The sequence below is a fragment of the Penicillium daleae genome, assembly GCF_028827525.1.
Source record: "Penicillium daleae strain IBT 16125 chromosome Unknown utg000009l_segment0_segment0, whole genome shotgun sequence".
NCBI classification, from domain to species: Eukaryota; Fungi; Ascomycota; class Eurotiomycetes; order Eurotiales; family Aspergillaceae; genus Penicillium; species Penicillium daleae.
Genome location: NW_026623157.1, coordinates 1,620,777 through 1,648,092, shown reverse-complemented (window position 1 = coordinate 1,648,092; position 27,316 = coordinate 1,620,777). Strand labels below are relative to the sequence as shown.

Here is a 27,316-nt window from a genome sequence, read left to right as displayed (position 1 = left end):
ATGGAACGTAGGTTTCGAGCGGACTCTAACGGATGGATTGATGAGAGGTAGTAGTGGATATTGACATGATGAAGTGGCCTCTTCAGAGGGGTATTATTTGAATAGAGCTCGGTTTGTTCACGGTTCCTGAAGAATAAGGCAGGTGGAATCCATGGTTCGACATACCAGGGGCTGGGGTTAGGAGTTTAAATCCACGTGGCGGGCGGCATTCTTAACCAAGGATATGACAACGAAGTGGCTACATGATTAATAAGGAACATCTGCCCGGACGAGAGAAGACTGCGCATGAGATTTCTTATCTATACAAATCAGTTGCCGTTAGTGGTACAAAGTAGATAACCAATACCCTAGGCCTTCATTATCCTGATAGCAATTCCCGAGGCCTCCTACAGGCAACGCATCATTTTCGCTAATTGGCATAACCTCAAGCCTGCATAGCTCCACCGTGTAGCATATAATGGGATTAAATTTGGAAAAGCATGAGAACTCTTCTTTACGAATATTTTGAGTGTTGACTTGGTCATCTGTTAAGACATGTTTCCAGTGATCCTTCAGTGCTAGGCGCCATTTTGGAGGAGGACTTAATCCCCTCTTTGGCTATCACATCTAAAGTGATAACTTGAACTACACTCGGGAACTTAGGAATTGTAACTATGGCGTGTCAATGAACGATAATACCCACCGTACATGGCATTCGCCTTCCGAAACAGGAAAGTGGTTAGTGTGAAGGTACACACCCGTACGTATAAAAAGTGTTGGGGTGGAGCTTGAGTACACAATCCCGAAGAAAGAAACAAAGAATCCGAAGCTAGACACCGTGATTACAACCTACAGAGGAGCCAATATGGTCAAGGACAAAAGAAGAGCGAAATTCGAAATCGCTCCACAATTGTGACTAAGTCGGGAGATGTTTTTTTACTGGTTCCTATTTTCATCCCTAGAATGGAGATTGATAGTTCATATCGGCCTCAATTCTAGCTGAAATACCCTGATATACTGGGTCGCAGGTGATGGACGGAATTATGAGATTTGATGATAGCGCTGAGGTTGGAGGTGAGATCAATGCTGGGTTATTATCTCTTATCGTTGGCAGAGAAAAGGTGAAATAGTTTACCCCATTGTAATGGCAGCATAGTGTCTACACATTCACCTTTAGACGACTCGATATTGATGACTTGGAACACGGCCGGATCCATTGCTTGCGCTTGCCAGGAATGCATAGCTATGTACGTTCAGCTATGATGCCCTCCCTCCCAACGCACCACGGCGATTCTTTGCGAAACACCCTTCCCCTCCCCCTCCCTCCACTCTTGTCTCCCCCATTCTCAACCCACCTCAAAGCACCCTCTTACTCCGGCGTCTAGCCGCGGGCGAGAGCCTCCTCCAGCATCTGGGCGAACTCCTCGTCTGTGATGCTGTACGGAGGAGACGTGTCACCTTTGGCCTCGACGACGCCAGAAGAAGAGGGTGCACCGGAGAGTGGGGTCAACGGTCCCCCCCAGGGCCCAACGAACGTGCTAGATAGAAAAACCAGGTCAACAGGACAAGAACAGAACAGACGATTACGGCGAACCGGACGAAAGTACCTTCTGTGCCTGCACGTGGCTGTAGGCTTCGCCGGATGTGGTGGCGACGAATTCCTTGCCGAGCTCTCGCTTGCGCTTGCGAGAGTTGAGATTCTTGCAGATGGGATCTGCAACTGCGCTGTCCGCGACGCTGCTGTTGCTCTCATGGAGCCAGTCCAGCTTCTTCTTGCGGAAACGGCGGCGGAACTCGATCAACGGGCTGGAATCCTGGGTCAGCGGAGTTGGAGATGGGGCGTTGGATCCTTGGGGGCTCACATCTGTGTCTGAATCGCCGGTCAGGTCGATGACCACGATATCCTTGGGAGGCACAGGCAGAGCGGAAACGGTAGCCACCGGGGTGGCGGCGGTGACATTGGCGGAAGGCATCTCGTAGGCGATGCCGGCGTGTTGGTGGGTGCAGGCCGCTTGGTCAGAGGAGTTTGGCGGCAGGTAGCCACCGCGGCCAGAGAAGGTGGAATTGGCGTAGTTGGTGGTCATTGTAGTTGGCTCACCAGGTGGAGATTGGGCGGAGAGAGGGATTGGAAGATCGGGTGGAAGATCTTCGTAGTGGTGGCTTGTTGGAAGATCTTCCAAGTGACTTGGTAGAAGATCTGTGGGTTGATCTTCGTAAAGAGCAGGTTGTGAACAGGTATCTGAGCCAGCAGATTGCACACGGCGTGGGGTGGGAGTTTTGAAGTTGTTCGTGGGAGAAGAGGTGGAAAAGGGAGGTGCTGGGGATGGGACAGAAGGATTTATACCCGAAGGGTCAGTGGGTGGTCGTACGTAGGCAGCGTTCGGTGCGTTGGACGTCTGAGGCAACTGCTCATAGCTGCCTTGGTGATTGTCCTGTGGTGGGGTGAAGGCTGCCTCCACTGCGGAGGGTGGGTGACATGTGATAGCCTGAAGCTGTTGATAGTCCCGAATCAGGCAATTGTGTGTGGTCGCCACGGCGGTGTATCTGTCTTTCCACTCCTGGACTTCTATCTTCAGCTGGTCCACCCGATATCGATGGTTTGAGACCATGCGACGTGACTTCAGGAGTTCTGTCTCCAATTTCCGGATCCCCAAAAGACCAGTCTCAGGGTCTACCTGCTCGTACTTGAGCAAGGCATCGCGATACTTGTTGCGCTCGGCCATGACAACATCGAGGCGACGCCTGGAGCTGTCAAGGCGACTCCGAAGGACTTCACTGGAGTCTGTCCCTCTTCCAATCATGCAGTGTAGATTAGGTGCAGATGGATAATACCCAACGAGGGCATAAGGCGAGATGTGTTGGGAACTCGACTTGCCTTGAGTAAAAGCCTCGACAGCCGCGAGGCGAGATAGGCTCTCTGAGTTGAGGGTAACCTTGCCCTTTATCGTAGAGATAAAAGTAGGAGCTTGACGTGATGAGAGGAGTGCATGGGATGGGATCGATGGAATGGAAGCTTGACTGCCGGGGTGAATGTCGAGTGGCTGCGTAATTGTCTCTGTCGCTACTGAGGTGCATTGCTCCTCCTGGCTTTGTCTCTTGCTTGGGGAAATCTCGATATCTCCTCCAAAAGCCTCATCACTGGTGCGTTTCTTCGAGCCAGCAGTCTCATATACCTGGTGAACGAGCTTATCGAAGTCGGTGAATGGATCAAAGTCATCATCCATGCCGAACAGAGACGCTAGCTCATCCTCCTGAGAGTTGGGAGAGGACACGGCCAGCTGAAGCTGTGATCCGGGGGAGAGTGTAAGCCCCAGATCATGATGTTCATCGCAGCTAAAATCCAGGGAGCTCAACTCACGGGTATCCATGATATTATCCATCTTGGGGTGAGACCAAAAAGCTGGCACTACTGCCTCACGGCTTGGTAGCAGAACGGTTGAAGAGTCTGGTGCTTGGTGGACTTGATCTTCACAGCATCAAGAATAGGTTCAAGGTGGTTGTGTGGGTAAAAGTGTGAAAGCGAGCAGTATGGGGGTTGTTGTAGGGAGAAAGAAGCTCATCGAGTTGGGTGGGTCTCTAGTTGTATTTCACATGCGTAGGGATCTTTTTTTTTGTTTACGTGCCTGGGGATTCTGCCTGGACATTTCTGACCGCCCTGCGCTTTCGATCCTGTCTTCCTTCAACCATCTCACCGCCCTGTCTACCGCCTTCCAAACCAGGCTACATCCTCAAACCATCCCATCTCACCGCCTTGGGATCCCAAGGCTGGTCACCGCTTTCCAGATCACGTGATCACAATGTCAAACACGGCAAATTCAGGCAAAAAGACGCGGAACCTCCCCCAGGTCGAGGAGAACTACTTCCCGCCGGCCACTCCCCCTCCTCCTGCTGCTCCTGCTCCCCGACCTGTGTTTATCAAGTCCAGTCCGATTGACATCCCTGGAGCAAAGGCTCATCAAGCTGCTCAGAGGGCTCAAGAGGTCATCATCGAGAATACCCCCCAAGTCGTTCTGATTCCGATTACTACCTTTATCCTGGTCGTCTTCCCTCGCGGCCCTTGGACACTACTAAAATCATCTACTCCCTCGCCGCGCTCGCAGCCACTGCACCTGCCCCGATCTCTCGACCTGTGACTCCTGAAATTCCCGAAGATCCCATTAAAGATCTTTTTGCAAAAGAACTCCCACAGGGCCCACAACCGTTCTGTGGCGTCATGAGCGTCCTCCTTACTACGGGTAAGTGGAACCGCATCCAGCGGACTTGACATCCCCGCATTCCCTGCTGAATATTTGCTAAAAAGAAATGAATACACAGCGGGGTATGATCATACCATCCGGTGAGTTACTTTCCCCTCTGCGTACAAGCTGCGATCTTGTTTAATGACACGGTATCTGCTTGGACCGGGAGCTAATTCGAGTTCGGTCAAAATAGCTTCTGGGAGGCCCTGTCTGGCATTTGCTCCCGCACTATTCAGCACCCGGACTCGCAGGTCAATCGACTCTGCATCACCCCTGACAAGAAGTACCTCGCCGTTGCGGGTCACCACAATGTCAAGCTGTTTGACGCCAAGTCGAGCAACCCCAATCCCTTGATGACTTTCGAGGGTCACTCCGGTAATGTCACTGGAGTCGCATTCCACTGTGAGGGCAAGTGGATGGTCACTAGTTCCGAGGACTGTTCCATCAAGGTCTGGGATGTCCGCAGCGGCAGCCTTCAGCGTGACTACAGACACGATTTCCCCGTCAATGACGTTGTCATCCATCCTAACCAGGCCGAGCTTATCAGTGGTGATCGTGGTGGCAATGTTCGTGTTTGGGACTTGGGTGAGAGCAAGTGCATTCACCAGCTGGAACCCGAAGAAAACAGCTCTGTTACGAGTGTCAGTGTCGCGACCGATGGATCGCTGCTGTGTGCTGGAAGCAAGAAGGTATGTTTACTACACTTCTTAATTCCCCCCCTTCCTCCCCCAAGATTCGAGGACTAATCAGCCTTTGTCTCCAGGGAAACGTCTACATTTGGCGCATGGTTCAGACCGAAGAAAAGGCATTGATGGTCCCCATCGCCACCTTCAATGCTCACATGGACTACCTCACTCGCGTCCTCCTATCGCCCGATGTCAAGCACCTGGCCACCTGCTCAGCCGACCACACCGCCAAGGTGTGGAACCTTGACCCCGAGTACCCGCCGGCCAAGACCGCCCTCAAGGAGTGGAAGGAGAAGCAGGAGAGGCAGGCGCAGGCGGGCTCTGCGGAGAACCAGGACGAGGCCGCCCCGGCTGATGCCCAGAGCGGGGGTAACGACCTCCTGCGCATCTTCGACCCGAACCGTCACCTGCTGCGCTTGACGGATAACGCGCCACGAGAGGAGACCACGCAGCAGACATTCGCTGCGCAGCCCGATGGTCCGCCCATGGACCCGGTCAACAACACCCTCTTCCTCGAGACCACCCTGGCTGGCCACCAGCGGTGGGTCTGGGACTGCGCCTTCTCGGCCGACTCGGCGTACTTGGTGACGGTGTCGAGCGACCATTACGCCCGTCTGTGGGAGCTCAGTACTGGCACTATCATCCGCCAGTACAGCGGCCACCACCGGGGCGCGGTGTGCGTCGCGCTTAACGACTACTCGGAGCCTCGCTGAGGAAGTCGTTTGTGTGATTTGCAGATTGTCCCTTTCCTCTCCTTTCTTTTTTTGCTTTTCTATTCTTATCGTTTTTGTTTCGCTGGCGTTTGGGGGGACATAGCGCGGCGTAGGTGGGCGGGCTTTCTTTGCATTTTTATCATAGCGACTGTGCCCGAGTCGCTCTTTATGAATTATGGAGCGCATGAGAGATACCATTTCACTAGTGATTTAGCTGCTGTATCTCTTACACATCAATATCAACACTCTCATGAAGCGATTAGACTCATCTCAAGTTAACCTTGAACTTTTGTCGATCTTCGGGTTCGATGTCCTCGATCGAGAACTGGGAGTTCCTGGCTCTGTCGTAGATATTTCGAGTTTACGAGCCCCCGTAGCAATCAACTCTACGTCGTCAGTTCCGTTAGACCATACAGGCAACCACTGGATATTCAAAACCTAATAGACGCAGCTTGTCGCTCAACAAAATCACATGAAAACGGTAAATCCAGTCTCAAAATACATCACAAAGGCAACTTGAAACGGACCGAACGTAACCACCGAATCGAATCTATATCGGAAAAGCCCTCCCAGTAAGGAATACAACGACTCCGTCAGGCATAATATCCAGCCCTCCGATATAGCGTTACCAAGCAATCCATAAAGCTTTGACGGCAAATAAATTCAGAGAAAAAGAACAATCCACTTAGTTCACAGCAAACCACGTAACGCTAACAACGACATCGAGTCCCCGCTCCTCCGCTCCGGGGTACTTGAACGTCCACATGCCGTCGCGGTTAACGTCCCAGAAAGCACCAGAGGCGGAGTGCATGCCACGCTTGCCGGCGTTGCTCTGTGTGCCGTCCGCAGCGGCGGTCTTGTCGATGACACCCTGTTGCACGATGGTGCTGTTCACGGTAAAGCGGTAGGGGGCGGGCTTGTTGGCCTCGGAGGGAGCGGTGGCGGCGATGAGAGCCTTCAGGACGGTGTTCTGGATTGTGGAGAGGGGAGTGTTAGAATGACGTGCGGGGATGGGTCTATAGGGGGGTGTTGCTTACGATGATCTGGGAGTTCCAGTTGCCGACGAGACCGTGCTCGTACTCGGTGGCATCCTTCAGGGCGGCATCGCAGGCCTAGTGGACAGTTCATGAGCATAGGTCCTGGCTGGGTAGCGTAGGGCTAGGTCGGCCTAGGTTGGGGTTCGACTTCAGCGCCAACGGGTGGGGAGACGGAACGTACATCAGAGGTGATCTTGGTCAGCTCCGAGATGGGGACTGGCTGTAGTTCAATGGATATTAGTGACGATCATTCATCGGACTAGAAGTATCCAAATCTAGCAACACAGCCATGGTTTGCGACACAACATTGGTTGGACATACGGGAACGGGAGCAGCCTCGACAGCCATTGTACGGGATTTGTGGTGAGGGGATTATTGATAGTCTGTCAATATGCAACTAGTCAGCATTGAAAAGCTTGGAGATATGTCTCGGTCAAGTGCGATCCCCATTCGAGGCCGATATCGCGGCCAGGACTTGCATCGGTGAAGCGCGTTCCGGAGATATTGCGGGGGTTTTGGAGGGTGGAATGCGGGCTTTGGAAGCGCCCAGGTTCAAGCCATGGCTGATACGAGCAGCACCGCACTCACAGATGATGGATTCTTCAGCAAAGGTCCTTGGTGTTAGGCAGAATGGGTAAATAGAGCGATTGGTAGACCGACTGATTGTTTTGGGGGAGTGGCATCATCGCGTGGGAGTAGCTGGCTCTGGTTGGTCCGGGTCCATTAGCGCGGTGATTAGTAAGATTGACCCTGCAGCGCGGTTATCGCGATAAAGCTTGTTGCTATTTGAGCGAATGCATGATCTTGGTCCCAGCTCCTTGTTCTTGCTCTTGCTCTTGACGAAATCATACGCTCCAAATTAACTATGACAAAATGGCCTAATCTATCCAGACTGTTACAGAGTATGATAGCCTCTAGTATGGATAAATTGCCCCCAACGGCATGAACAATGTACTCTACTCCAATAGAGGCGTATCTCACCCAGCCTATAGGTGCGCCTACCAAATAGGTAGTCCAATCCAAATGCAGATGACAAGGATCATTAATCCGAGTCCTTACGTGTTTGCGAAATCCCAAAGAGCAAACAAACTGTACTTCATTCCCACTGGCTCGTAGATGCATAAAGCTTATTCGCCACTACTCGGCAGCCAAATCTATGTACAAGTGTACTAGGTATGGCCTTTTGTATATACGCATCAGATGCAGATAACTCGGCAATATGGTCGAAGTTGTACTTTCACCAGGTTTTTCGCTGTATAAAGTGTTCAGCATATCGTCCTTCCTTCTGCACTAGCGTTAGATGGTAGCCAATCAGCACATGTACCAGTTGGAGCCCCCGGGTCTTGGCGAATTATGATACCCTTTTTGGACAACAGCCACCGAGATCTTTGCATTCAGATGACGCTTCCCAACAAGATTAATTTATAATGTGATAACCAAGCTCAGGATATTCGGGGTGTCATTCTAATTAACATTTGTCAGTATTTGTCAGAGCGTAATACTGCCATCTACCGTTCATGGCAGCTAGTCTCCACTGCTGGGGATAAATACCCGAGTCTTTCTCGCTGTAGATGCTGCAGAACATTGTATCGCACTTTTTCCCAAGTCGTTGACACTTTGCTTCTCTCTAAAAGATATTAGTCAAACTTATCAATATGGCCCCAAGTCTCCAAGTCACCCACATCGGCACCGCCACTGCGATCCTAGACATCAATGGCGTCAACTTCCTCACCGATCCCTTCTTTTCCCCGGCGGGCTCCTCGTGGTCCAATGGCCCTATTACTCTCACAGTATCCGATGATCCTGCCTTGAAACTCGACCAGTTGCCCGTGATTGATGCGGTGTTACTGAGCCACGAAGACCATTTCGATAACCTGGACGACCTTGGCCGCCAACTACTCAATGGCCGCCGCGTTTTTACCACTGTCGATGGTGCCAAGAATCTGGCTCCTCGCCCTGCAGTTCACGGTATGCAGCCTTGGGAAACAATCAACGCGACTATTGCCGGAAAGAAATTTCAAGTCATAGCCACCCCAACCCAGCACGTTCCGGGAATGGAATGTACCGGATTCATCGTGACCGGAGAAGACTTCGGTCATGGTCGAGACGGCCTGCCCAACGCAATCTACTTCACTGGCGATACAGTGTACATTGAGGAGCTTAAAGACATTGTCAATCGGTATCACGTCAAGGCGGCTGTGATGAATCTGGGCAATGCGCATGTGCCAAACTTTGCCGATCTGAGTGCGCCCCCAATTCAGGCCACAATGGACGGCAAGTCTGCGGCTCGACTTTTCCGCGAAATCAAAGCTGATGTTTTGATCCCAATGCATTACGAGTCTTGGGGACATTTCACTCAATTCGGGGCAGAGCTGCGGGGGGCCTTTGAGGAGGAGGGTATCAGTGACAAGATTTGTTGGCTGAAGCCTGGAGAGAAGGTCATAGTTTTCTAGATTCGGGGTTTGTATCTAAAAAGAGGAAAAATTGGAATATGACAAAGTGGCTTGGATTTTAGTGCAAATCTTCCCCAAACACTAGAAGCGGCGCAGATTGTAAGCCTTTCTGGACTAATTGGGTGACCACCCCCTTGACGAAGTTAATGCCGCTTTGATAGCGAGCCTCATCTGTCTTGAACCAAACATATGCAATCTGTGCCGGAAATAGCGTCGATACTGGCCCGAAGAGTTTCATCTGATCTTGGAGTAGATAACTCATGCTTGAACATATCAACAAGACAAGGCGATCAGCTTCGGCTTGAATGTCATCGTCGTTCAAGTCCACAGCCAGCTGATCATGTATTCCAGGGAAATTCGGAAAACGTAGCAAGATGTTTTGTATCTCTAGCAGACAAACAATTCGGAATGCCCAACCATGAGTCAATCCATTTGCGACGGAAATGCTAGGAAAGCATGTCGCGTTCGAAGAGACATGTGACATGTTGAAATTACCGAGTGTGAGGTCATGAACTGAAGAAGGGGTACGGGTCGTTGCAAGGCCCGAAGAAATCTCCCAGGTTGAAAGACGTTTTAAGACCTCAAGAAGGGACCGGATCGATTCACGCAAATCAAGTTCATTTTCGAAGCTGAATATTTCTGGAAGCATATCGATTTGCTGCAGAATCGACGGTATAGCTGCGGCCTGGCTGAATAATTCTTGGGTACGGGACGGCGCTGTCACCGAGAATGGGACGTCCAGCCAGGTCTCGGTGGCTAAGAATGTTGGTTGCCTATCGCGCACCGCCTCGGCGATCTAAGAAAGAAACAGAGGATTAGCTTCCATATAGTCTGGTTGGTCGACTCAGGAACTCACAATAAATGGGCGAAAGCCCAAGAAAAGCTGATGAGCTATCCCAGACTGCAAAGCTTTCGGGCCGTAACTCTGAAACAATGTTCCAATGGCCTGGAGATGCACCTTGAGCGCAGGCACAGAACTCGGGAGCATAAGCTAAAAAGTTAGCAAGAAACTACTGAAGTATACAAGAATTACATACTTCGACCAAAGCAAGACACATAATCGCAGGCATCAACTCAAAGGAGAGACCCTTAGCAGCAATCTGCCCACGCAAAGTATGAAGAGCATCATGGTAACTTTGCGGGGAATCCAAATCGCATTTACGTAATGGGTTCTGTCTTTGTGACCCTATCAAAGTTGCTAGTGCTCGAGTAGCTTTCGATAGCACCGAAGCATCGTAGGCCAGGCAGGGGAGCATGGGAAGTACTTCAACCCATGCGCCACATATTTGGGGTTCTTCGTGGCGATGACGACCAAGTGTATTGATTATCTCGGGTAGGTAACCATTTTTGACAAATCTTGCAATGTCGCTTGTAGGTGGGCGCCCATGGGGTCGGAAAGTCGACAGTGAAGCGGAACGGTCGATGAACTCCGTTTCCACCCGTTGGCGGCTCTTGGACGGAGTTCTATTAGAAGAGTCGAGGACTCTTTTGACCGTCTGATTGGTGTGCTTCGATTTGTTTTGATTCAATGTTGAACGACGGGTATTTCGAGGAGCGCGCTGTGTGATAAAGGTCCAATCACTTTGGTACCCATCGCAGGTTCTACCAGTAAGCAGGCATTGACTACACCCCGGCTGCTTTCCATCACACTGAGTCACTCATTAGCTTGATAACTAGGGTGAAATAGAATTGATAAGTGACAAAAGGAGATCCTTACTCCCAATTTGCGGTCTCGACAGGTCTGACAGACGGACCTCCGCTTGACTTTCATGATACCAGAGAAGCGAACATGTAGCCGGAGAGGCTTGGCCAATGCAAATCTTCTGTCTATAGCATGTGCAGGTAGACATCAGTGCAACCCTTATCTTGAAATATTATCCTGTATGCAAGCAGGGAAGGCTGGACATTAAGTGAAGAGGGATGCGGCGAATAGCCATGCGTCAAGTCGGGAGCACCATGTAAGATCACAAAAGTCTTGGCGGATTTTGATTCCAAATACGGTTAGTGATGATCCACATTCCAAGGATTGAGCCAATACATAATTCCGGGTCGGTCCTTTAAGTTCATGACGGGTCTTCTTTATCAACCAATGTTCCAGGAGTCATCTCCTTATTATTAATAGGGATGAAAAATTGTGTTCGGTGCACATTTGCCAGCGCTGACTTTACAGAGATTACATGACTGTTGTTGAGAGAGAGATTTAACCTAGCGTGTACGTAGCCACACGGATGAATAATCCGAACTCCATGTTGGCCAACGGAATACTAAAGATGGACCTTGAGATCAAAAGACCGTTTTTTAAGTCGCAGAAAAGAAATATGTTAGAAACTGAAACTGATATCAAGCTGCCCATTTGCTGTGACTATCCATTGCATGCAGAGCTACGCTGATGAATGATGATTGTGGTATAGCTAGCATTTGCTAAATCTAGTACTAGGTAACCCTGACTAGACTCGATAAGGTTGAATCTGCGAACTGCTCCTTGCGTTATTCCCATCGGGGAAAGCCTGATAGTCACGACAACCGCCTCGAAGCCGTCTAGCAAAGAGGCTTAGAACTGGTGGGCCACACCTCGGCCTAAATGAATTATAAGCCAGCCAGGACACCTTTCAAGCCTTCCGAGATATGCCTCTAAGCCATTCTTGGTTGATTTCGCGAGCAATAACCTCGTGCCATTGGCCAATTATTTCAACCTGTAAAGGTGGAGCTTATCCTTTGCTGCTGTGGGTCCATCTATCGCTCGCGGAATCCGCCCAAAAGGGTAACTCCACTGGAGGCAGGCTTTGCGGAAGAGATTCACTTTTTTTGTGGTAAAGATATTTAAGAGACGGGATAGGACGGTAAGGCTATATAGAGACTCTTTTGAGCCATTTCTTCAACTGCAAGTGCTCTTCCTTTCTTACACTTTTTTTTTCGCATTTGATATTGCTGATGTACCAGGCTGTCCACGATGAGAGACTGGTAACGATGGAGTTCACACCTCGACAATATACGGCACCTCCACCACCCTATGAAGAATTGCCACAGACCTCTAGAGGATACGAGGCACAGCAGAGCCCGGCGCTCATTCAATATCAGCAGCCAAATTATACTGCCTTTGAACCCGATGGCCCGTCTCGTCCTTCGCAGATCCAACCGTCATATCCACAACAGCCCCAGCAATGGATTAATCCTTCACAATATATCCTACACAACTCTAATCAACAAAATCCTCAGCATCAGTGGCAGCATATAGCCCAAGATGGCTCCTTGAACAGCCATTCCTATCTGCCATCACCGCCATCAACTACCCAACTGCAATCTCCAAAACGACGGCCATGTGTCATTCCTCGTAAGAGAGCCTAGCCAGCATCCAGGTAAAGGTTTCATGACAAGATCTTAACGATTTTATAGAGGTTACGAAAGTCTTCGGCGGCTCATTCATGAGTCCCTTCGTTCGCACCCGTGCACCCGAACTCGAACAACAATACGGGCTTTCCTCCTCGAAGTTACTCGCATTTATCGACGGCCTCAATGAAGCTTTCATGGCGAATCCAGCCTTACAGGTCACAAACACCATCGGAACCATAGTGGGTTTCGTTCCGCTGCAATCTACTCAAATCGTTTGCGCCAGCCTCAACGCTGCCGCAGGCCTAGGAACTGCCGGTGTGTCCATCGTCCGGACAAAGCGGTACATGAAGAAGGCAAACGAGACTATCTTCAGACCAAAAGGTCTGCACGCTCAAATTTGCAAGACGGAGAAGATGCTTGTTCAGATCGGAATGGGGTGTGATGCTGCTGTTTTCGCGAAGAGCCAGTTTCAGGCTATGCTTAGCAGTGCACAGGCAAATGAGCCTAGTCAGAACGCGATTGCGAGAAGGATGGGGGCTCTTGGTGATCGGGTCATGCCGTTGTCCTTTGAGGACATCGAGGCTCCAGTGGCTCCAGATAACTGGGCAAAAAAGATCGGGTCGTTCGCCGCTCAGCGTGCTGAGAAGAAACAACTCGAGAAGCTTGAGAAGCAACAAGCCAAGGCGGTTGAGAAAGCGGAAAGGGCCGAGAGAAAAATTGCCAGGGCTGAGCGGAAGCATAACAGCGCCGACGAGGAGATGGATGAACTCATGAAAGAAATGGAAGACGTTCAGTACCAGATGCAATGTCTGGATCCCAATCATCGGCGTTATGGGAAGCACCTGAGAGAGCTTCAGGGAGATTACCGGGAACTTGAGCGAAATTTCAATAAATTTGACAAGAAGAGGAGGTCCCCGCAAGCCGAACAGATCGACAAACATGGTCGGCAGCGGGATAAAAAGACCACGAAGCGAGAACGGAAGGAGGCAAAGAAGATCAATAAGATCTATTGGATCCTTATCACCGCCGAAGACGATAGTCAGTTAGGTGATGACGACTGGGCCTCAGATGAGTTGTCTGAGAAGTAGTCAAGTATGAGAGAACCCATCAGGAGTTATGATATGCATATCTTGTAAGGTTGGAGTTGCGCTTATAGAAAGTGTGATTAGATACCATCGTCTTAGAAACCCCCATTTTTAATGTTCATGGCCTCTCGAGAAATGAGACTCACCTTTATGATTTGACGCGGCATATTTTCCCTTCTACCAAGTTCAAAGCCATGCAGGTCTGCAACAGCGGACATTACGGCCTCGAGCCACGGCTTGATATCACCACTATCATCATTCAAATGAAGATGAGCGACATTAAGTGGAAAGATGAGCATGAAAGCCCCGGAGCTTTGATGGAAGGCATGGAGGTGATAATCTGCCATTCTGCAAATCTCGACTGCTACATCATGTCTCGTCCCTTCCATAGGTAATAGAGGATCACTGACTGGGAGATCAGATGACGGTATGTCAATTTGTACACCAACCATCTCAAGGGTTCTGGTAGCTATCAATCGAATCGCATTGTAGTTCATCAGCTCTGCTGCGCGATGGGGACTGGTACACCAGATAATACTTTTGAATGGGCTAGGTGGCAGTGGCAGTGGCGTCACTGGATCAAGGTCACTAGGTGAGATCAGGTATGTGGAATTAGGAAAATTCAGCTCCCAATCCCAGCGCCAAGAATAGAGTGTTTCCAGTGTTGCAAAGACTCGTGAGCAAAAGGCTGTGGTAAACTCTTCCCTTCCCAGTTCATCAGGATTCCAAGTCATAATCTTGTCGATATCTTCGAGGAATCCCGGAAGATCGCAGAGTATGTCTTGGAGCTCATCTCCAGGTGACTTGGCGTTCAAGCCGCACTTTTCCCAGGGGATGGTTTTCCATTCTGGGGATTCAAGGAAGCAACGCTTTCGATCGACGAGGTATCCAACAGCCTACAAGATATCAGCTCGATATTTCGTAAAAGGTGAAGACCTAGGAGACGCCACTCACAATGCATGACCTCAAAGTCGGGAGTATCGCCAAGGCAACGCCTGATTGATGCCGATGTGGGCCTCTCATGGCTGTCTGATGCATGTTAGTAGAGCGAAAAAAGACCAGGTGAAGACGAGTAATTACGAGCCGTGCCAGTCCCTTATAGTGATGCAGCCAGCCAGTCGGTTGCGTAAAGGTGACCATCTCGTAGATGGCCATGCAGATAATCGCAACTATCAAATCATCTTCCAAGACCAGATTGGGGTCTTCTAGGTTTGACCGGACAGCCTGAAGTGCTCGCGAGTAGAATCCCGCACCCTTTCGCATTAGCTCGGTCTTGCGATTGACCTTAGCAAAGTATGTCGTAGCCAGCGCGCGGACAGACGTAAAAGACAGTGCCGCCTCTTCTTCTGTACGTTGAAACAATATTTCAATCCATGAGGATGTCTGCGGTGATGATGTATCATCGTGCCAAGTGAACAATCTGCTGATCAGGTGCGATGTGAACATACTTTGCTCGTCCCATGTTGCATTTCTTGATATCGGCATCAAGGGTAGCTCGATAACCGAGCTCGGGCTGGCAGTTCTGGGACTGACAGATGGACTAGACGCACTGCGCACAGGCTTTTGTTTCGGCGACTTGTTGGCTGTGAACTGAGTTGTCACATCGACAAACTCGGCATATTGCACATAACCCTCACATTGGTAGCCAGCTTTTCGACAGCGCTCGCAGCCTGGCTTGACTTCGTCTAAGATCAGGTCAGCGCTGTTCGACCAGGCAGCTGAGCTAGGGGTAACATTATCGCACCGCATTTCACTCTTCGACGGCGACAAGTCTTGCAGCCTTTACTGCGACCGCCGACGCCGACCATCTTCGAGCCAGAATGAAGGCTGAGGCTGTTGGCTCGGTACTTTGGAGAAGATCGAGGGATGTGACATTGTGCATTGGCGTGCAGTGTTGGTGGGTCCAAGTGGGGGCGAATGATCGGCCTTGGAGATCGGGTATATGGGGCAAAGCACCCACGAGCAATCCTGTGTATAGGGAAGGCTACGATTCAATTAGCGAGAAGCGAATGTAAAGAATTTGCATCAATGTCATTTGCGAGCATGTAATTGTGGACCGCACATACCTTGGGCAGTCCTCTTTGCCTTGATTGACCGTGACAAACGGAGACTGAGGCTCAGTGTGACCAACACTCTTGGGAGAGATAATTGATTGAAAGAATATTCTTGCGATCTTTGACTGGATTTTGTGGGACTCTCTGAAAAGGGACATCCCCCTCACGTGGCGGTGGTCAACGTCTCCATCTCTCACCTTCCTTCCTTCCTCATTCCCTCATTCCTTCTTTAGCACTGTCAACTTGCCCCGAATCTCTCTCTTCAGAGCATATCTTCAAGCTTATCACGCCATTCTTTACATTCTTTGTCTCTGGCTGACTCAGTGACTGCTGTGGCTAGCGAGAGATCATGGCCGAGCCAAGAACGACAGGTCTCCCAGGCCTGAATCTGCCACTTGACTACACCCCAGACACCGAGGTGGGTATATTAAATTGGGAACTGTTTCTGACGCTGAGTTTTCGCTGACTGTGGACTTTTCGCGAGATAACAGGGCGGTCAGATCATGTTCCCTAGTGGCCTGGACAGAAAAGTAGTGGAGCAAGGAGGCTGCGAGTACGTGCTCGAAATTGTTTCCACATAACCTTTGTTGACTTGGTGAATAGTCGATTTCATACTCTTCGTGAAATCACTATGATGAAGATGATCAACACAGTCACGGAGCAGGATGACTGGCATCTCAAGGTTAGGACCCCCGTTGGTACCACCAAGAGAGGTGTTAAGTGAGTCTGACCCTTTTAAAAACAGATCTCGGACGCAAAATGGGTTCATCGGTGCAAATTGGATCTTAAGAGACGAGTGAAAGATGTCACTTCGCCCATGCTCAAATGGGTACTCGATGAATGTCGCTGGAGGGCATTTCTCTTCCGACAATCAGGATCCACCTCCACCCTGGTTTTTGACGCATTTGTCAAATCAGACAACCAGATTTCTATTGAGCTAAGTGAGAGATTGAAAGAGCTAGTGAAAACGCTTGAGGAGAAGTTCGGTAGACAAGAGTCCTCTACGAGCCAGTTGATTGTCGACCCCTCCAGATACCCCCTAGCCTACGGTCGTACAAGAGTTCTTCTTGATAACATCATCAACATCGACAACTGTCTCATATCAATCGGAAAAGGGACCCCTATCTTCCTACATGAGGCCAATCGTACCGCAACCTCGTCAGAAGACCATCTGCAAACCGCGCCCACCTCGCCAGGACCACCACCGCCAGAGTATGACCGATGGGGCCACCGAATCGAGTCCAAGCCATACAGCTGGTGTGATGAAAATTTTCAACTTCTACCGTGTGATCTATCACTTCAGAATGGTCTGTGGTGCATCACATCCTACATCAATGATCTCCACCCTGTGCAGCATCGACAACTCTACACCACGCTAGAGGAGATTATCAACCAATGCGTGCAGCCTTGGAACGAGTGCCTTGCACAGTGGAGCGTGCGATGGAATCGCGTTCCACTCTCACGAGTTGTATTCACTCCTCGTTTGAGAAATCTCGTTGTGCCTGAAGGTTTGTATGATGACCGAGTGTTGGACTGGATCGATTGTAAAGTTGATCAGTGGAGGGAACGTCGGTCTATCAAGTTTCCAGAACCTGGCGAATTTGATAGCTCCAAGATTCCTAAACCAAAGCACAATCTGGTTGAGAAGTTTGGCCACTCTGGAATGCAAGTTCTTGTTCAGCTAGGAGCAGTTCTCCTCGAACCACCGAAAACGAGCGGTCCAGAACGGAGGGTCCTAAACCGGGGTCAGTGGCATTTGCAGGGACACTTAGTATGTTGACTGACGTATTTACTATCTTTGTGGGCCTGATCGGAGCTAATATTGATAGAATGAGCATATCTGTGCGACTGCTGTCTATTGTTATGGCCTAGATAATGTTGTTAGTCATTACTTCGAGTTTCGTCAACGTTCGGACGAGGGGAAAAAGGTCCTCGACAGCCACGGGTATGAGCATCACCAAATCTGGGCCGATGTTTGTCGGGAAGTATTTGGCTATCAAATGAACGGCGATGACTTGACCGTATTTCAACGCCTTGGTCATATTTCAGTTGGCGCCGGTCGGCTGGTGGCTTTCCCAAACACTTTGGAGATTCGAAGTGTGTACTTGCTCAGGGATGAATCAAAACCTGGTCACTGTCATATCCTGACCCTTTGTTTGGTCGACCCACACATGCGGATTATTTCTACTGCCAATGTCCCCCCTCAGCAACCAAAATGGTGGGCCCCGAGAAAGCAACTGATCCACGTGCTTCTTCGATCCAAACTCCCTCAAGAACTCGTGGATATGGTGTTGCAGAATCTCCGCGATCTGGCAGATGGTCCTATGTCCCCCGAGGAGCACAAATCTGTCATGGATGACTTCTTGAAAAGCAGAAGGAAGTTGGAGAGCAACCAAAAAAAAGAACTTCGGGCTTCCAAGACAACATAACGAATACCGCGGTTGGTACGCGCCAGACGGTGACGGAGATTGGGTGTTTTAGTTCCCAGGATCATGGAATCGGTCTATTTATGCGCTACGAACGACATTCTTATGCTAATTTGGTATTCCGATGAACTGTCACGGGCTGAAATCAACACCCAAATTCCACGGAGCATGGGCATGGGCGCCAGGAGAACTGTCCAGAGGATGAGAAAAATGAGTATCGTTATTTCCTCCTCAGAGTGACTCATAATGAACGTATTGTATTGCGTGGTAACAAATCATGTACCATGAGAGCCAGTGCAGTATTGCCAACGATGAATAGCCAAAAATGAGTACGTCAGTGCTTCCCAAGGTAGTATGGTCCGTTTTGGGGAAAAGGTAGAAAGAAACAAGGATGAAAGCGAGGGTATAGGCGGGTAAATAGTGCAGTAGTGCCATCAAACGCGAGCGACATCATTTACCATGGGTATTAGTTCTACGATTCTATCCAGATGTAAAAGAGATCAGTATATTGATTTATGAAAAGCGTCCTTCCATTTTAGCCCTGCTCAGTGACTAATGTCTTCTAACAGTGTTTATATACCTTCATTCGTAATCTACAAACGCGTCTGCCCGGGCTTCTCAGCGATCTCCATCAAGGACAGAAGCATCTTAATCAAGTTCCCATCCCCCTTGTACGAAATCCTCTCAATATTTCCTCCATTTAGGACCCGCAACAGCTCAGACTTTGTCAAATTCAAAGTCAGTTTCGCATCGCCGTAGAAGTCATCCTTGCTGGTGGCATTTCTGTAGGTCAAGGCCCCATTGCTAAGATTGACTCGCCACCATCGCTTCTCGTCTGTCAGATGGAAATCAATGGAAAAGTATGCTTCAGCAGCCTTAATGCCATCCAGGCGAATTGCCAACAAAGTGAGCCATTGCTCAACAGATTGTTCTGGTCTCAGCCCTACACTCAAGCTCTGTCGAGGATCAGGTCGGTTACCCGCGAGCAAGGCCAGAGCACCCGTGAGATAGAAGTTGCGCCAAGTGCCATTCTCCGAGCCATGGCCGAGCTTCGTGAATACAGATGCTAATGCTTTCTTCGCGCCAGTATGTGATGGGTCGAACGTGACGGCATGATCGAGCAAAGTCACCGCGAATCGTAAGTCACCCTCTTTAGCAAAGCCTTCTGCTTTCCGGACAACCTCGTCAATTCCGCCCATGCACTCGACATATCTTTTGGCACTTTGCTTTGGCGGATGTTCCCAGAGATGAGCTGGGTTTCCGTCGAACCAGCCCATATATCGCTGATAAATGCCTTTAACGTTATGGCTGACGGATCCGTAGAATCCCTGTGCAAACCAGGACTTCTGCAGGGAAGGCGGCAGACTCAAGTGCTCCGCAATTTCGATGCCTGTCATGCCGTGGTTCATGAGGCGAACCGTTTGATCGTGGATATAGGCATAGAGGTCTCGCTGGTCTCCAATGAACTTCTTAATCTCGATTTGGCCCCAAGTAGGCCAGGCATGACCGGCCAACATGACTTCTGACTTCTCTCCGAATAGAGCTAGAGATTCATCTAGATACTGAGACCAAGCCTTTGCGTCCCGGACTTGAGCCCCACGCAGGGTAATGATGTTGTGGAGAGAGTGCACCGCACACTCGGCGATATATAGAGCTCGGTGGTCGGGGAAGTAAAAGTTCATCTCTGAAGGAGCCTCCGACTCTGGAACAAGTTGGAATATAATTCGTACACCATCAACAACACGTTCTTCGCCAGTTTGATGGATGATCATGTTCGGCGGGACGAGCGAATTGACACCGCTTGGAACACACATTCCAAGTCCACAGCCAATTTGCCCTGCAGGGCCCTTAGGAATTCGATTGCCATACATGTATGCCGCACGTCGACGCATGGCATTGCCAAGGTACAGATTTTCACTAGTTGCCTCTTCCATGAAGCCCTCGGGAGCTATCAGCGGGATAGAGTGCGATTTCGCGACCGGGAGAATTCCCTGAGCACCGCCGAAGTGATCAATATGCGAGTGGGAATAGATGACCGCAGTCACCTTGCGATCGCCGCGATGCTTGCGGTACAACGCCAGTGCTGCTGCAGCCGTTTCCACCGAAGTGAGTGGATCGATCACAATGACACCTTCCTTCCCCTCAACGATCGTCATGTTGGAAAGGTCCAGTCCACGAACTTGGTAGACTCCTTCGGTCAACTTGAATAGCCCTTGAATACTGAGCAATTGACCCTGTCGCCAGAGTTTTGGGTTGGCGGTTGGGGGACATTCGCCAGCGAGGAAGTTGTATTCATCATTATTCCACACGATTCGACCGTCGGCAGTGCGAATAATGCATGGGTCGAGGGCATCAATGAACCCCCGCTTCGCATTTTCGAAGTCGGTTGTATCGGCAAATGAGGGTTGGAATTGCTGGTTGGCCATGAGGTCAGGATTGATTAAAATTTCGAATTGTGAAGATGGGATGTAGGAAGGACAAGGAGCAGATCATGTACTTCCTGACGGCATTTATATATCGTCAGACTTGCGAGCAGCCGAGCGTAAATTCGCAATCGCGAAGTCTACTCCAATTTGCCTAGTGCACCCGAGTTCCGATCAATTATCTATTCATTCTATCGTATCAGGATAACTCCTCTAGCTACGATGCGAGGTAAACTCCGACTGCTGATGAGCGTGGAAGTGCGCTAAACCTCGGCTGAGCCCAAGCGGCTGCGGGGGCGAATTAACCTCTTTAGGAAGTGGTTTCGTCGGTAACGACTGTCATGTAGGGACTACTGAGGAGTACGAAATGAAGCAAAATTATTCCTTTTGGGGCCTGCTTATCGTCGTTCAAAGCCTAGTCTTTCGCTTGACAAGGTGCGAAATTGCTTCTATCTAGCCTGAAGCTAAATTTAGTAGGTGTATCGGAATCCGGGAAGATTTGCAATGACAATCTCCCCACGCGTCACCTTCCTGTTCAAGTAGTAAAAGCGAATCGACAGCAGAATCACCAGAATTATTATCAGGCATGATAGCCCAACACAGGTCAGAATGCCAGGGTGATACGTTGGCGAGTCTTGCGATCGGTATACTAAAGATCCTGTCATGCCACCCGAAGCACCCAACCCCACGAAGATAGCGCTGCAAATGGCTCGTTTCCATTGACCTCGGATGTTGTTTGCCTAAAGGTCTCTAGGTCAGACAAGGAACTTCATGAAAATTTAGTTGCAATTTTACCTGGTATGCCATTGCCGCAGGAACGTTAGAGTTTGCTCCCATTGTGGTCAAAAACGCGCCCAACAACCGAGTCCCATTGCCTTTTGTGAATCCCTGGTGCACAATTAGCTCAGGTCTCGCGTCTTTCATTTAGCAGGGTACTTGCCATCAAAGGAAGACCGATTATAGTGAGTATTGCGTTGAAAATCAAAATTGGACCACGGATGTGGTATCGATCTCCAATCCAGGAAGTCGCGAACATGAGAATTCCAGCGGCGGCATAAGGGGGCGCAAACAAACACAGTGAAGCACCCATAGAGAATCCCATCCCCTGACGATAAATAATTGGCAAGAAATAGGATATGGCGTAAGCAGTGGTAGTCGTAGAATAATAGATAAAGCCAAACGCCCAGATATTAATATCGAGCCCAGCGCTAAGATATTTCTTCAGGTTGAAGGGCTCAATGGTCACGTCGGCTCGATCCTTGGTGATTCGCCTGATGATGAAGTCATATTCACCTTCGGACAAGAAATTTTGCTTGTTATCTTTCATGCGATCGGGGAAGTCAATTAAAACGAAGTAGCCAATGGTGGCCACGACACAAGTCAGAAGCCCTTGGATGATATAGATCCATCGCCATGCAGTGAGGCCTCCAAGACCATGCTGAGGTATGTTAGTTTACTCCACAACAGGAAATTAGCTAATCACGTACCATAAATGTAATCCCATAAGACAAAATACCAGTAAACGCTGAAGCCACGCATCCAAGAAGGTAAAAAATAGCATACCGCTTCTGGATATCATATCGGGTGTACCACGTGGATATCAAATACACGGCAGCAGGGAAAAAGCCAGCCTCGAGAGCACCAATGATCACGCGAATCCCGACCATCTCAGTCCATTTCTTCACAAAGCCAGCAGAAAGCTAGGAAAATTAGTCAAATGTCCCAGATTATCGAAGTGGAGCTTCTCCCGTCAGCCAAGCCTCACCATAACAGCCCCCCACAGAAAACAAACACCCGAGAGGTACCGAGTCGGACCAATCTTGCGAACTAGAATGGGGCCAAATATTTGCAGACAAATATAAGGAGGGAAGAAGGCCACCGCAATCGTGTTCTGTAACGTTGTCAGTCTCGTCTGTGAGTGGAGCCCCAGTTTGAAAGCCTACATATTGCGTTCCCTTGAGCCGCAACTCCTTTTCCATTCCAGCCACCGATGCCGTCCCCAGATTTCCCCGGTCGATAAGAGACACAGTGTGGAGAAATCCAAGCATCACAATCAAACGAGTATCGATGCGACGAATAATCTTGCGCTGCTCGCGATAAGAGTAGACTGGGTCATCGTCAATGCTGTTCAACATTGGCTTTTGAGACTCGACAGGCTCAACCTGAGCCTCCGAGGCTTTTGCATCTTCAATTGTGGTCATCATGAAATAAAGTATCAAATATCATAGAGAGTTTGAATTCATTCAGAAACGGGAGTTATGGTTTCCCACAGGTAGATATAGGGGCCTTGCTTGCCATATACAAGACCAAGATGGTGAAAGTCAATGCGGTTATGTTGCAATACATGCTCTTGACCAACACAATGGGCTCTAGCGAGACATTGAAGTGGATTTTGCGGGGAAGTCCCTGAAGCTATGGAGCTTCAAGCTTGGATTTAGTTCTAACTCATTACCATTGGCTGATGAAGAGTCTGTTTCCCCGCAAGGCAGCGAAGATGATATTTCGGCCCATCGGCGTTTAGCTGGCCCTCATACTAAATTTCTACTATCGCCGATTTCCCGCATTCCCTCGCTCGGGTATGACCTTGGACTGGAAAAATAAAGTTATTCCTTCTGAGGCCGGTCAAACACATGATTTAGAAATTCGTTGGTAGTGTGCTTGATTCGCCGTCGTCGATCCGGGAGAAATCCCATGCAAAGGCCACAAGCATAACTCAACGGTATTGCGAGGAAAAGGGATATTCCTTGATCGTTCAATTGGAGCACAAGTCTTCCGAGGTTGCGCAAAATGTCCACCATCGTTGCGTAACGCCGAAAGCCGAAAGAGCATGAAAATCGCGATCCACTACCTACGCCTTCACATTGTCAAAAAAAATATTAAAAAGTCTTGGAATTCGCAATGCAAGGCTCAATTTGCGACATCAAGTCTGGCTCAGAATTCAGCTATTTTAGTGTCACTTGCGACTAATATTCAAAGTTGATACTCCGAAACCAACCACATCTCATACTCATCATGCATCCCCCAGCACGTCAGCACTCAACCGGCTCGCTGGATCAGTTCGATCCAGTGATGGTGACTCCAGTCATTGGAAATGAGTTCACCAATGGGAGCTGTAACATTGTCGACGATATCCTGCGTGCTCCAGACGCCGACCAGCGCATTCGTGACTTGGCAATTATGAGTATGGACCACCCAAATCCCTCATATCAGAACATATAATAACGTATGGTTGTTCAAAGTTGCCGAACGAGGAGTTGTCTTCTTCCGTGCCCAGGATAACCTCACCAACGACCTTCAAAAGGAGTTGGTTCTTCGAATGGGTGAATTGACCGGCCGCCCATCGACTCACGGCCTACACATTCACCCAGTTACGAACGACGCTCGCGAGTTCGGCGATCCGGACCCAGCTATTAGCACCATCCACTCAGAGGGACGCAAGAAGCTGTACAAAGGATCCAACTATACCAAAATGGCAGCTGTCTGGCATAGTGATATCTCCTTTGAGCCAGCCCCAGCTGACTTCTCGTCGCTGCGCTTGACCCAGCTGCCAAAGACTGGCGGTGATACTCTTTGGGCGTCGGGATATGAGGTTTACGATCGAATCAGCAAGCCTTATCAGAAGTTCTTGGAGACCTTGACTGCGACCCACGACGGTGAGGGCTTCAGGCGTATGGCTCAGTCGGGTAAATTCCAGATTTATGATAAAGAGAGAGGATCGCCTAAAAATGTTGGGGGCGATCTTTATGCAATTCACCCTGTGAGTCCTTACAGATTTCCACACCTATGGTTCTTGCTAACTGAGATTGAGGTTGTGCGAACTAATCCAATTACTGGCTGGAAATCTATCTTTCCAATTGGTCAGTATCGATGTCTACATCCTCTCAGTGGTTCCGATATTGATTCAGTCCATTAGGTTCATTCCCCTCTTGCATTAACGGACTGAACCGACGAGAGAGTGCAAATATGCTACAGTGGTTCCATGACCTTATTACATATGGTCATGATCTCCAGGTGCGCTTCAAGTGGAACCACCCGAACGATATAGGTAAGACCGATCATCTGTCTATGTCTAGAATGTCAACTGACAAATGCTAGCGATTTGGGATAACCGCAGTGTCTTCCACACTGCAACAGGCGACCACGAGGGCTTTGGACCGCGCAGTGGAAACCGAGCCGTCGGTGTTGGTGAAGTGCCTTACTTTGATCCTGCAAGCAAGTCGCGTCGGGAGGACTTGGGTATTATGGAGGACCTTGCTCCTTGCCATCTGTAGAGAATTCATACCAGCTATTATAGTCAACGATACTTAGACAGGGAATCGATAGCTACCGCGGTGGTATGATTTATTTCAAGTGCATCATATCCTAGTCAGAATATTTGTACAAGTGGATTGGCTTCCTTTTTGGCTCTTTTACATCATTTCCTTCTTGTCTCCATAGTTCAGTAAGATCAAGATCGCCACCCGAAGCCATCGAAGGTAGGCAAATTGAAGGCATCAGCGGCCCAAAAGTCCTCCGTAAAGATTCCATGAAAAGGAAGAATGCCATCCATATCATTGCCGGACCTATCTCCTTGCAAATTCATAATGTCGTGGAGATCCGAGAACAGGTCAGAGTGAATTGAGTCAAACCGCTCGGTGGTTGTGTCATTGTAAACGTCCTCTGATGCTGGCTGCATCTGAGGGGCGAGCCCTGGTGTTGGTTCCACGGGGACGACTGTCCCTGCCAACGACCCGTGATCCGTTCCATGGGTAGACAACTCGTCTGGGCCTGCGTGTGGTGGTCTAGAAGCCTCCTGAACAAAATCCATTGCTTTATTGATGATTGTCTCGAGTCCATCGCGGTAAGTCTTGAGGCGCGGATTATGCTCCGCCATAAGGAACAGTGCCGACGAGCAGGCACGTAGATCGTTAGATACTGCGGGCGTCCACAGCCCCGGGGATCGGAATAGACAGTAGCTTTTACCAAATTAGCTTTCAGTCGTTGTTTGTCAAACCTCGTCAGCTCAACCTACCACATTGTGATGCCGGCCATAAACACCGAGTTCACGAGTAAGTACGAGGATCCCGAAGAAGACTCTCGCTGTCTAAGCTTCTTAAAGAACTGACACATCTGACCCGATGCAAAGAGGCACGTCTCTATAAGACTGTCTTGGGGGTGCAAGAAACCGAGGAAAGGTTGCAGCAATATTCGTATTGAATTGTTCCAGTGCATATGCAGGAAGTCGCCTTCTTCCACGTCAAGTGCTGCTAGTGTGGCTTTGAACTCCAGTAATGATGATAGTAAGGGTCCAATCTCTGAAGTAAGAGCAGACACTTGGGCGTCAACACGGTAAATGCGCGTGTGAATTCGAGACACGATCCGCTGCAGCTGGATCGAAGCGATGAACCTTCCAAGTGTACCTTTGTGTGCTCTGCCCCGCCCGACGGACCGGTTATGCAGCATCTTGTCAATAACACTGTCATTGGTGATGGAGTCATCAATATTGGAAGGGGGCGCAGCGTCAATTTCCTCTTCTGCAACACTGAATGGTCTTCCCATAGACCACGCGGTATATCTCTCGATGAGATAAACACTCCAGAAAAGACGTCGTCGTAATTCAGTTTCATGCGGTTGGAGTTTTCGATAGCTTGATTCCCTGTGAAGCCCGAAGTCCAGACACGTTCTCATAGCTAATCCGATCATATACCAGACACTGGAGTTGGAAGTCGATCGCAAATTGTATACAACAAGTAGCAACATTGCCTCAATGCTGGCAATCGAGATGGATTCTCTCAAGGTAGGATCAAACTCCAAAGCAATCACGAGGAATTCATTCGGTGATTTTGAGTTATCATTGTCTGTCGTATGACGAATTGCACTTCCGATCGCATAAACCATGAATAGTTTGAATTTTCCAAAGTGTGCATCAGGCGTATTGTCGGGCAGTTGGTGCCGTTTCGCATGCAGATGTAGAATCTCCGTACGATCTAGGAATGGGAGCCTCAGGTGCATATTGAGGAAATATGAATCGAGAATCTGGGACCCTATCGCGTCGTCCGGTGGGGTGGCCCTGGCTTGCACGGTTTCCTGCAGATTTTCCACCTGCTGGTTGTTTCCGCTGATAGGCAAAAGCCTGGCCCCGACCGAATTATGGACAATACGACTGACATTTTCTGCCATAGACAGCCCCGATGATGGCCCAAGATATGCTAGTTCGCCATTTCCATCGTGTCCCAGAGTAAGAAAGCGAACTACACCCCTGAGGTGTGCTTTTTCGCAGCGGAGGTTAGTGAGCTCTTTTGCGCGAGTGGTATGGGATCGGATCCACTTCCGTCTCCGGTATCAGGTACGTTTCCCTCCAACGCAGTGGCCAGCTGGGCTTCTAGAATCTCGATCCTGTGGACCAGCGCCCCTTTCGACATACCATGATGCCATGACGGCGCAGTCTCGGACCGCGAGCAAGGTTGATTGGCTGATTCACAGTTGGAGCACGTGGGGGACCCGACACATTTCTGTTTACGTCGGTGGCAGCGCCTGCACGACTTCGGGATGCGCCTGCGGATTCTGAATTCTGGATCCATCGAGTTGGAGCATGATGGACTAGGGGGAGTTGGCGCGAAAATAAAGCTTTTTCAGGTTCCCCGCATCTTGCTCGTTTAGGGCCGAGGCATGCTTGATCGTGGCTTCTTTGTGTAATTGGCTTTCCGAAGCACGTCATACTGCAACTAGTATTTATGAATAGCCTAGGAACAACCACAATGTGACGTTTCTATATGGCTTAAAGGCTTGTTCAACAATTTGAGGATCTTTGCTCAATCTAGGCCGTGGACGGATCTGGGTCACGCATCCAAAAACTAACCAACCCGTCCGCTGGTACCCGCTGATGCACCATTAGTAGAGGGGTAAATAAATG

The 27,316-nt window shown here is 49.5% G+C and overlaps 12 protein-coding genes across 12 annotated transcripts; 5 read left to right on the top strand and 7 right to left on the bottom strand.

The window, feature by feature from the left end:
* Nucleotides 1–1,562: 1,562 nt before the first annotated feature.
* N7458_011743 (uncharacterized protein) lies at nt 1,563–3,359 on the bottom strand (the record flags this gene model as incomplete). Its single annotated transcript, XM_056915125.1, has 1 exon — nt 1,563–3,359. The coding sequence occupies one exon, from the start codon at nt 3,357–3,359 to the stop codon at nt 1,563–1,565; it is 1,797 nt and encodes a 598-aa protein (XP_056759879.1).
* An 833-nt stretch (nt 3,360–4,192) lies between these two features.
* N7458_011742 (WD40 repeat domain-containing protein) lies at nt 4,193–5,616 on the top strand (the record flags this gene model as incomplete). The annotated part of the gene is made up of 4 exons (XM_056915124.1): nt 4,193–4,214; nt 4,294–4,315; nt 4,411–4,906; nt 4,981–5,616. 4 exons carry the CDS (start codon nt 4,193–4,195, stop codon nt 5,614–5,616), a joined length of 1,176 nt encoding a protein of 391 aa, XP_056759878.1.
* Nucleotides 5,617–6,301: 685 nt separating this feature from the next.
* Nucleotides 6,302–7,001, bottom strand: N7458_011741 (dynein light chain Tctex-type family protein; the record flags this gene model as incomplete). The annotated part of the gene is made up of 4 exons (XM_056915123.1): nt 6,302–6,586; nt 6,654–6,728; nt 6,835–6,873; nt 6,975–7,001. The coding sequence occupies 4 exons, from the start codon at nt 6,999–7,001 to the stop codon at nt 6,302–6,304; spliced, it is 426 nt and encodes a 141-aa protein (XP_056759877.1).
* Nucleotides 7,002–8,308: 1,307 nt separating this feature from the next.
* Nucleotides 8,309–9,106, top strand: N7458_011740 (MBL fold metallo-hydrolase; the record flags this gene model as incomplete). Its single annotated transcript, XM_056915122.1, has 1 exon — nt 8,309–9,106. One exon carries the CDS (start codon nt 8,309–8,311, stop codon nt 9,104–9,106), a length of 798 nt encoding a protein of 265 aa, XP_056759876.1.
* A 58-nt stretch (nt 9,107–9,164) lies between these two features.
* N7458_011739 (uncharacterized protein) lies at nt 9,165–10,164 on the bottom strand (the record flags this gene model as incomplete). Its single annotated transcript, XM_056915121.1, has 2 exons — nt 9,165–9,902; nt 10,144–10,164. 2 exons carry the CDS (start codon nt 10,162–10,164, stop codon nt 9,165–9,167), a joined length of 759 nt encoding a protein of 252 aa, XP_056759875.1.
* A 2,364-nt stretch (nt 10,165–12,528) lies between these two features.
* N7458_011738 (uncharacterized protein) lies at nt 12,529–13,524 on the top strand (the record flags this gene model as incomplete). Its single annotated transcript, XM_056915120.1, has 1 exon — nt 12,529–13,524. One exon carries the CDS (start codon nt 12,529–12,531, stop codon nt 13,522–13,524), a length of 996 nt encoding a protein of 331 aa, XP_056759874.1.
* Nucleotides 13,525–13,616: 92 nt separating this feature from the next.
* N7458_011737 (Zn(II)2Cys6 transcription factor domain-containing protein) lies at nt 13,617–15,488 on the bottom strand (the record flags this gene model as incomplete). The annotated part of the gene is made up of 4 exons (XM_056915119.1): nt 13,617–14,417; nt 14,476–14,550; nt 14,602–15,206; nt 15,266–15,488. Coding segments are annotated over 4 exons (1,704 nt in total), but the record flags the coding sequence as incomplete, so codon positions are not given.
* A 590-nt stretch (nt 15,489–16,078) lies between these two features.
* Nucleotides 16,079–18,004, top strand: N7458_011736 (DUF4246 domain-containing protein; the record flags this gene model as incomplete). Its single annotated transcript, XM_056915118.1, has 4 exons — nt 16,079–16,128; nt 16,179–16,257; nt 16,321–17,346; nt 17,405–18,004. The coding sequence occupies 4 exons, from the start codon at nt 16,079–16,081 to the stop codon at nt 18,002–18,004; spliced, it is 1,755 nt and encodes a 584-aa protein (XP_056759872.1).
* Nucleotides 18,005–18,594: 590 nt separating this feature from the next.
* N7458_011735 (alkyl/aryl-sulfatase) lies at nt 18,595–20,427 on the bottom strand (the record flags this gene model as incomplete). The annotated part of the gene is made up of 1 exon (XM_056915117.1): nt 18,595–20,427. One exon carries the CDS (start codon nt 20,425–20,427, stop codon nt 18,595–18,597), a length of 1,833 nt encoding a protein of 610 aa, XP_056759871.1.
* Nucleotides 20,428–20,894: 467 nt separating this feature from the next.
* On the bottom strand, nt 20,895–22,625 carry N7458_011734 (MFS general substrate transporter; the record flags this gene model as incomplete). The annotated part of the gene is made up of 6 exons (XM_056915116.1): nt 20,895–21,164; nt 21,220–21,312; nt 21,365–21,862; nt 21,912–22,124; nt 22,190–22,315; nt 22,368–22,625. The coding sequence occupies 6 exons, from the start codon at nt 22,623–22,625 to the stop codon at nt 20,895–20,897; spliced, it is 1,458 nt and encodes a 485-aa protein (XP_056759870.1).
* Nucleotides 22,626–23,436: 811 nt separating this feature from the next.
* N7458_011733 (TauD/TfdA dioxygenase family protein) lies at nt 23,437–24,695 on the top strand (the record flags this gene model as incomplete). Its single annotated transcript, XM_056915115.1, has 5 exons — nt 23,437–23,605; nt 23,664–24,181; nt 24,233–24,281; nt 24,338–24,469; nt 24,520–24,695. The coding sequence occupies 5 exons, from the start codon at nt 23,437–23,439 to the stop codon at nt 24,693–24,695; spliced, it is 1,044 nt and encodes a 347-aa protein (XP_056759869.1).
* Nucleotides 24,696–24,871: 176 nt separating this feature from the next.
* N7458_011732 (fungal specific transcription factor domain-containing protein) lies at nt 24,872–26,583 on the bottom strand (the record flags this gene model as incomplete). The annotated part of the gene is made up of 2 exons (XM_056915114.1): nt 24,872–25,379; nt 25,436–26,583. 2 exons carry the CDS (start codon nt 26,581–26,583, stop codon nt 24,872–24,874), a joined length of 1,656 nt encoding a protein of 551 aa, XP_056759868.1.
* Between the last annotated feature and the right edge of the window lie 733 nt (nt 26,584–27,316).